The sequence below is a fragment of the Ciconia boyciana genome, chromosome 17, assembly GCF_034638445.1.
Source record: "Ciconia boyciana chromosome 17, ASM3463844v1, whole genome shotgun sequence".
Lineage (NCBI taxonomy): Eukaryota > Metazoa > Chordata > Aves > Ciconiiformes > Ciconiidae > Ciconia > Ciconia boyciana.
In genome coordinates, this window is record NC_132950.1 from 9274166 (window position 1) to 9281200 (window position 7035).

Below are 7035 nucleotides of genomic sequence, written 5' to 3' on the forward strand. Positions count from 1 at the left end.
AGACTGCACCGCTTAAAGACAAGTCCCTAAAAGCCTCCTCGAGGTCACAGCCACGTTCACCCAGAGCTACAGTGGTGGACAGACGATGTGCCTGTGCCGTGGCTCCGGCTCGGGACAAGGACCTGCTTTCGCCAGCTGCTGAAGATGACGGTAGAGCGCGAGTTCTCGTAGCACGGACCTGACCCGGCATCGTCTGTCGGAGCGCTGCCCTCCCAGCCTGCCCCGTGCCTTTTGGGGATGGCAGCACCGCAGAACGGGAAACCCGGGCCGTTGGGAGACCGGAGAGTTCCGCCACTGACAACATGTTGTCTAACACTCTGCTACCAGGCTGTCTCGTTGCAAAGCGCTGCCGCCGTGCGTCTCTTGCAGCCCGGCTCCCTCCGGGCCTGTCCGCGCAGACCCCGTTCCTGGCTGGCACCGGCCGCGCTCGAACCGGCGCCCACGATCGCGTCCCCGCCGCGTTCGTCCCACACCGGCTCCGCGGGGCCGGGCTGCGCATGCGCGGCGGCGGGGGCGCCGCCGTTTCCGGGCGGGCGCGGCGCAGGCGGAGCAGGACCATGCCGCTGTCGGCCGGGCTGCCCGCGGCCGCGGCGGCGGCGGCGGGGGGGGGAGCCATGGGGGCGGCGGTGGGGCCCATGAGCCTGCGGGAGCTGCTGCTGGCCGCCACGGCCGCTGCCGAGGGGGGCGGCGCGGCGGCGGGGCCGGGCGCGGCGGCCGGCGATGAGGAGGTGTGCGTGGTGGGCATCTTCGGGAAGACGGCGCTGCAGCTGTGCTCGGAGAAGGCGGCCCTGGTGAGCACCGTGTGCGACCGGCAGGTCTTCCCCCTCTTCGAGCAGGAGGACCCCGAGCTGGCGGACGGCGCCGCGGGGCAGGAGGGCGATCCGGCGGCCAAGGACTACAACCAGCTGCAGGCCTACTACAGCCAGGAGAGCCGGGTGCTGTACCTGGTGCTCACCTCCATCTGCGACACGCCGCAGCTGCTGCGGGCCTGCGGGGACCTGGCGGCGGCCGAGAGCAGGGAGGCCGGGCCCGGCCACCCCTCCGGCGGCCCGGCCCCGCTGCCTCACGCCGAGGCCCACGAGTTCTGGAAGCATCAGGAGAAGCTGCACTGCCTGAGCCTCCTCTACCTCTTCTCCGTCTGCCACATCCTGCTGCTGGTGCACCCCACCTGCTCCTTCGACATCACCTACGACCGCGTCTTCAGGGCGCTGGATGGGCTGCGGCAGAAGGTCCTGCCCTCCCTGAAGGCTGCCATCAAAGACTGCCCGGTCGGCAAGGAGTGGAAGCTCAACTGCAGGCCGTGCCCTCCACGCCTCCTCTTCCTCTTCCAGCTCAATGGGGCCCTGAAGGTGGATCCCCTCCCAGGCAGGGGCCAGGACCCCTGCGGTCACCTGGAAAAGCCACCCCCGAAGAAGCACTCCCCCAAGAGGAGGTTGCAGCACGCTCTGGAGGATCAGATCTACCGCATCTTTCGCAAGAGCAGGGTGCTAACCAACCAGAGCATCAACTGCCTGTTCACCGTTCCTGCTAACCAGGCTTTCGTGTACATTGTGGCTGGTGGGGCCCAGGACGGAGATGATCCAGTGGCCATGCTTCTTGACCAACTCAGGAACAACTGCACCATGAGAGAGACTGACTCGCTGCTGGCTCCCACCCTGTCGGGACCCAGGAGGTATCAGATGATGCGGCATGGCAGGCAGCAGCTGTCCTTCCATGCAGAGAGCAGCAGCAGCAGCTCCAGCTCCTCTGGACAGCTTGTGGACTGCACCCTCAAGGAGTTCCTGTGGCAGCACGTGGAGCTGGTGCTCAGCAAGAAGGGCTTTGACGACAGCGTGGGGAGGAACCCGCAGCCCTCTCACTTCGAGCTCCCAACCTACCAGAAGTGGGTTGCTGCAGCTTTAAAACTGTATGAAGTGACCATTGAAGGCAAAGATGATGACCCGACCTCTCTCACTGGAGAACTGAGCTCAAAAATCATGGGCAGCATCAAAGTTTTGGAAGGCTATTTAGATATAGACACCAAGTTCTCCGAAAACCGTTGCCAGAAAGCTCTCCCCATGGCCCACAGCGCCTATCAGTCCAACCTGCCCCACAATTACACCATGACGGTCCACAAGAACCAGTTGGCACAGGCCTTGCGTGTGTACAGTCAGCATGCCCGCGGCCCAGCCTTTCATAAGTACGCCATGCAGCTTAACGAGGACTGTTACAAGTTCTGGAGCAACGGGCATCAGCTTTGCGAAGAGCGAAGTTTAACTGACCAGCACTGCGTGCATAAGTTTCATCTGCTCCCAAAAGCAGGTAAAGAAGCTCACTTTTAATTGGGTTTCATGGTTTAATTTTGTATCTGCTTTCAAATGTCTTGTCTTAGGCTGAAAACACGGACTCTTGCATGTTTGTGGAAGGTGAAAGCTTGGTAGCTTTAAAGCTTCATCTTTGTACAGTGGGATTAATTATAGCAGAGCTGTTGTGCAGGTTTCCTTTATGCTGAGTAATGTTTAGGAGCGAGTGCACTGTTGGTAGGAACTTTGATTTTAGTAGTAACTCTGATTCCGTCTTGCTAATTAGAGACATTACACTGGAGTCTTTCTAACAAGAGATGTGTAAGAGCACAAAAGTTCTCTAGGAAGCATAAGTCGTCATCCCCCCCTTTTTTTTTAGGTATCTTGATTGATGTCAATCTAGGAATAGAAACTGGCTGAGATACATTTCCTGCAGGCAGAAGAACTGTTTATGCCTTTTAGGAAGTGGTTGTAAAAACAAAGAAGATTCTGTTTAGTGGTAATAACCTACACTGGAACTTTGTATTAAAAGTGGGAAAGGGAGGGAGTTGCTTGGCAAACTGGCATTGCTGGCAAATAATTTTGCGTATGTATATAGCAAGGAGGAAGCAGTGGATGAAGGGAATTAAAGAATCTCTAGAAATAGTGAGCAATTTGTCTAGGGTTTGCTTGATTTTGCTTTCAGGGGAAAAGCCAGAAGCAGACAGAAATCCTCCGGTTCTATACCACAACAGCCGGGCTCGTTCCACTGGTGCCTGTAACTGTGGAAGGAAACAAGCTCCTCGGGATGACCCCTTTGATATCAAAGCAGCTAATTATGACTTTTACCAGGTAACCCTTAGGTCTCTGGTTTTGCTTCAAGCAGTGCTTTTGCTTCATCAACAAAGTCTGTGTTCTGAAGTGACTACAAGTAAGTTTCCTCTTAACCTTATCAACTTGTAAATGTTGCTTGGGGAAGATATTTCTGGGAGCAGAATTGTTTGCACGATGGGCTGACCAGAGCGGGCAGTTCCAGTCTTCACCAGTGCATGCAGACAGGAGCATCTATTTACACTTCAAGTGCATTGGTTCATGTGAATTTTAAATTCACCGTGTCTGTGGGCTGTATTCCCATCGCTGCTTTGGTTCTCATGTAGTACAAACCTCTTGAATCTTAATTGTAGCTGCTGAATATTATGACTCTGAGCTCCCTCATCTCCGCGGTGGAAGATGGAAAGTTAACCACGTTTTCTTTCTCATAGCTGCTGGAAGAAAAATGCTGTGGGAAACTGGAGCACATCAACTTTCCTGTATTTCAGCCAAGCACACCTGATCCGGCACCTGCTCGGGATGAGGCATCGCCTGCCCCTCCCGAAGGCGAGATTGAGAAACTTAAAGAAAAAGAACCTCAGACTCAGGGAGAAAGCACAGGCTTGAGCTTAGCCCTCAGCCTGGGTCAGTCGACAGGCAGCTTGGGCGCTTACCCACCTGACGCCCAGGGTGGAGGGGACAATGCAGAAAGTCACGGGCAGAGTGGGGACTCCAAAAGTGAGAAAAGGCCAAGCCTGGTAGATCGCCAGGCATCCACTGTCGAGTACCTCCCTGGGATGCTCCATTCTAATTGCCCCAAAGGCCTTTTGCCCAAATTCTCCAGTTGGTCACTGGTTAAGCTGGGGCCTGCTAAGGCTTATAACTTCCACACAGGTTTAGATCAACAAGGCTTTATCCCAGGAACAAACTATTTAATGCCTTGGGACATTGTCATCAGGACAAGAACTGAAGATGAAGGCGACTTAGATACCAATTCCTGGCCTGCACCTAACAAGGCTGTTCCTGGAAAAAGAAGTGCGGTTGTGATGGGAAGAGGAAGACGGAGAGATGACATAGCTCGAGCTTTTGTAGGATTTGAATATGAAGACGCACGTGGTAGAAGGTTCATGTGTTCAGGGCCTGATAAAGTCATGAAGGTGATGGGAGGGGGGCCAAAGGAATCTGCCATCAAAGCCCTCAATTCTGACATGCCGCTGTACATCCTGTCATCGACTCAGGGACGAGGACTCAAGCCACACTACGCTCAGTTCATGAGACTCTTTGTGGTGGTTCCTGATGCTCCGCTGCAGATCACGTTGACGCCTCAGGTAAGAAATGGAAGAGGGAATCTGGTAACTGCAGAGAAGGGGTTGGTTGTTGCAGTATTAATTGCAGGACTGGAAGGCACAAGGGTGATAGGCAAAGGGTGTCAGAGGGATGCTGCAAGAAACTCTTTCCAACTCAAACCGCCTTCAGTTAAGTCCTCTAAGGCAGCAGTCGCCAAAAGTATCTGTTTTATAAACAGGGGTTTTTTTTAAACTTCAAGATTGGCTTATGCCAGCTTTATCATTTGTATAAAGTGAGTTTTAAAAAATATTTTATCAGGGATTAATTAATAGCATTCCATACAGTAATAATCACTTCTTCTTAAAAAGATATCAAGTGAGTAATGACTGTGTAAGAATGTATTTATCATTTTAAATGTCATAGAGAAAAGCAGTGACTCATTGCTGAAATTAATTATTATTAGTTACCTTTTGAATTTAGGAGGTGAAAAGCTGTTGGTTTTTTTTAATTGGAGAATTTTTTCCCTTTTCAAATCTGTATTTAAAAAAGGGAGAAAAAGCTCCATTTACTTTTTAAGGCAGTAAAATATGAACAAGTTTATCTTCTTCAGTTACTGCTATATGAAATACTGTGTGCACATAAGTGCTTATTATTTGTTAGTCTGTGGCAAGAAAATTGGTGTTCACTGTATAGTAGTGTCACTGAATAACAACAGCCAGCACACAATGCATCTGTATGAGTGCGGGGGGATTGGGACATTTTGTAACCCTTCAAGCTGTGTGAGAAGTGCCGCAAGATCCCTAATACTGAATCACAAGCCACAGGAATTGGCTTCTTTTATAGGACACCTTCAACTACTCAGATACGAACCTGCTTTGTTTTAGAAGTTAAAGGAAGAATACTGACTAAAACCTGACACCAACACCAAAATTTCAATGCAGTTTGCAATTTGTCATGTTATTGTTTGAAACTGAGGCAAGAATTGAAGGTTCAGTGTGTGCTGATATTCATTTTGCTCTTCGTTCCCAGCTTACGTCTCTATCACAGCTTTTGACTTCTAAAGGTGTATTTTTATTTGGAAGATCCGTTATGCTTTGTGTTGTGGGTTCCATGCATCGGTTCCTCATGTGAATAAGACCTTCTGAATCTTTTAATACGAATTATATGAGAGACATATTAAATGTTGCTGAAATCCTTGAAAATTCACATTGGTTTAGAGTGAGGTGACAGCTCAGGGATATCTGTGCTACAGTGTCGAAATCTGCTGTTAACACAGCGTTTACTACTGCCCGAGAGGCGAATGGCTTGTGTTTGTATGGTGGATCTCTTTGGTAGGACCTACTCTGCAGCCTTAAATTCAGCATCTTCACTGTGATAGAATTGGAAGTTGATGGATGTCTCACGATAATGGCACAGTGGTTTCCTGGAGTGTGCTCAAGTGGATAAGAACCTGGTTGTAGGCAAGACTTAATAGACTTCTTTGGATTCCGTTTGCTCTTAAGTTTGTTTGGGTTTTTTTTTTATTCTAATGATGTTTGATCATCTACTCATATTTCCTTTTGTTTTCAGGTTCAACCAGGGCCACCACCTTGTCCTGTGTTTTACCCTGAGAGGCAGGAGATAACCCTTCCGTCTGATGGACTGTGGGTGCTTAGATTTCCTTACGCATACGTGACAGAACGTGGACCCTGCTTTCCTCCCAAAGAAAGCCAACAATTAATGAGTTACAAAGTTCTCCGAGGAATACTGAAAGCTGTTACACAATAAGAATTATTCTGGTAGATTGATTTGAGTTTAAAAATACTATCTTCCATCCAAAACATGGATTTTGAGTCATGTTTGTTACCCAACTGTTATCACTGTGATCTAGTGAAGACCACTGTATTTTACTGGAACACAGTCAGGTTGAAAATAACGTCTGGTATCAAAGCAGAGAAAGGAATTCAAGACATGTAAATTTTCCATTTATTAAATTTTCATATGTAAAAAATAAAAGCTGGTTATTGCAATATACTGAGCCTGCATTACTAGATGTTTTGATGATAGTGCTTTTCCCCATCATATCTTTCTACATACATATTTAGGAATATTTAAAAGTTAGCATTGCCTGAAATCAAGAGTTTCCTTTGTCATATTGAGGCAGTGATGGGCAGAATCTTTTCTCTTTTTCTAAACAAGCTATTTATGTAAACCATAGATGCTTTTAATGTACTGATGTGAGAAATTGTTTGTCTTTGAACTTGTCTTTAAAAAACAAAAAAGCATTGCAGTTCTGATTTGTATTAACACCGTAGCCAGAAACTGTGCTTGCCTATATCAAGTTGACATATTTCTACTGTATTTGTATTCATAGGTCAGATTTTGTTAAAAGGCCAACTTAATTTCATATTTTGGAATGACAGATCTCTTTGAAAACTAAACCTCCTGGTCAATTTGTGGAAAATGTAGAGCTGTATAAGCTTGTTCATTATAAGCAACTGCAGCTCAATTGTCAGTATAGCTTGACTTGCAGTGATTAAATAGACTTTTGGTTGCTAAAAGGATGGTTTTGGCCCAGTTTGAATCTCAAATTGAGGGGGTTTGGGTAATTACACTACACTTTCCAAAAGATGTGCTACATGATGTACTGAAAGGTATCTCAAGTCCTGTGAGCTTCACATGTGGCTGTCAATACCAA

The 7035-nt window shown here is 48.5% G+C and overlaps 1 protein-coding gene across 1 annotated transcript; it reads left to right on the forward strand.

Annotated features, from left to right (window-relative positions):
* Positions 1–65: 65 nt before the first annotated feature.
* SMG8 (SMG8 nonsense mediated mRNA decay factor) lies at positions 66–6371 on the forward strand. Its single transcript, XM_072881786.1, has 4 exons — positions 66–2301; positions 2968–3113; positions 3524–4399; positions 5928–6371. Exons 1-4 carry the CDS (start codon positions 303–305, stop codon positions 6123–6125), a joined length of 3219 nt encoding a protein of 1072 aa, XP_072737887.1. The 5' UTR covers positions 66–302; the 3' UTR covers positions 6126–6371.
* Positions 6372–7035: the final 664 nt, after the last annotated feature.

Excerpts from the sequence above, each read along its gene's own strand:
- SMG8 (XM_072881786.1), top strand. The coding sequence starts at position 303 with ATGTTGTCTAACACTCTGCTACCAGGCTGTCTCGTTGCAAAGCGCTGC. Across the intron at positions 2,302-2,967 it reads TCATCTGCTCCCAAAAGCAG|GGGAAAAGCCAGAAGCAGAC; the intron begins GTAAAGAAGCTC and ends TTTTGCTTTCAG. Across the intron at positions 3,114-3,523 it reads CTAATTATGACTTTTACCAG|CTGCTGGAAGAAAAATGCTG; the intron begins GTAACCCTTAGG and ends TCTTTCTCATAG.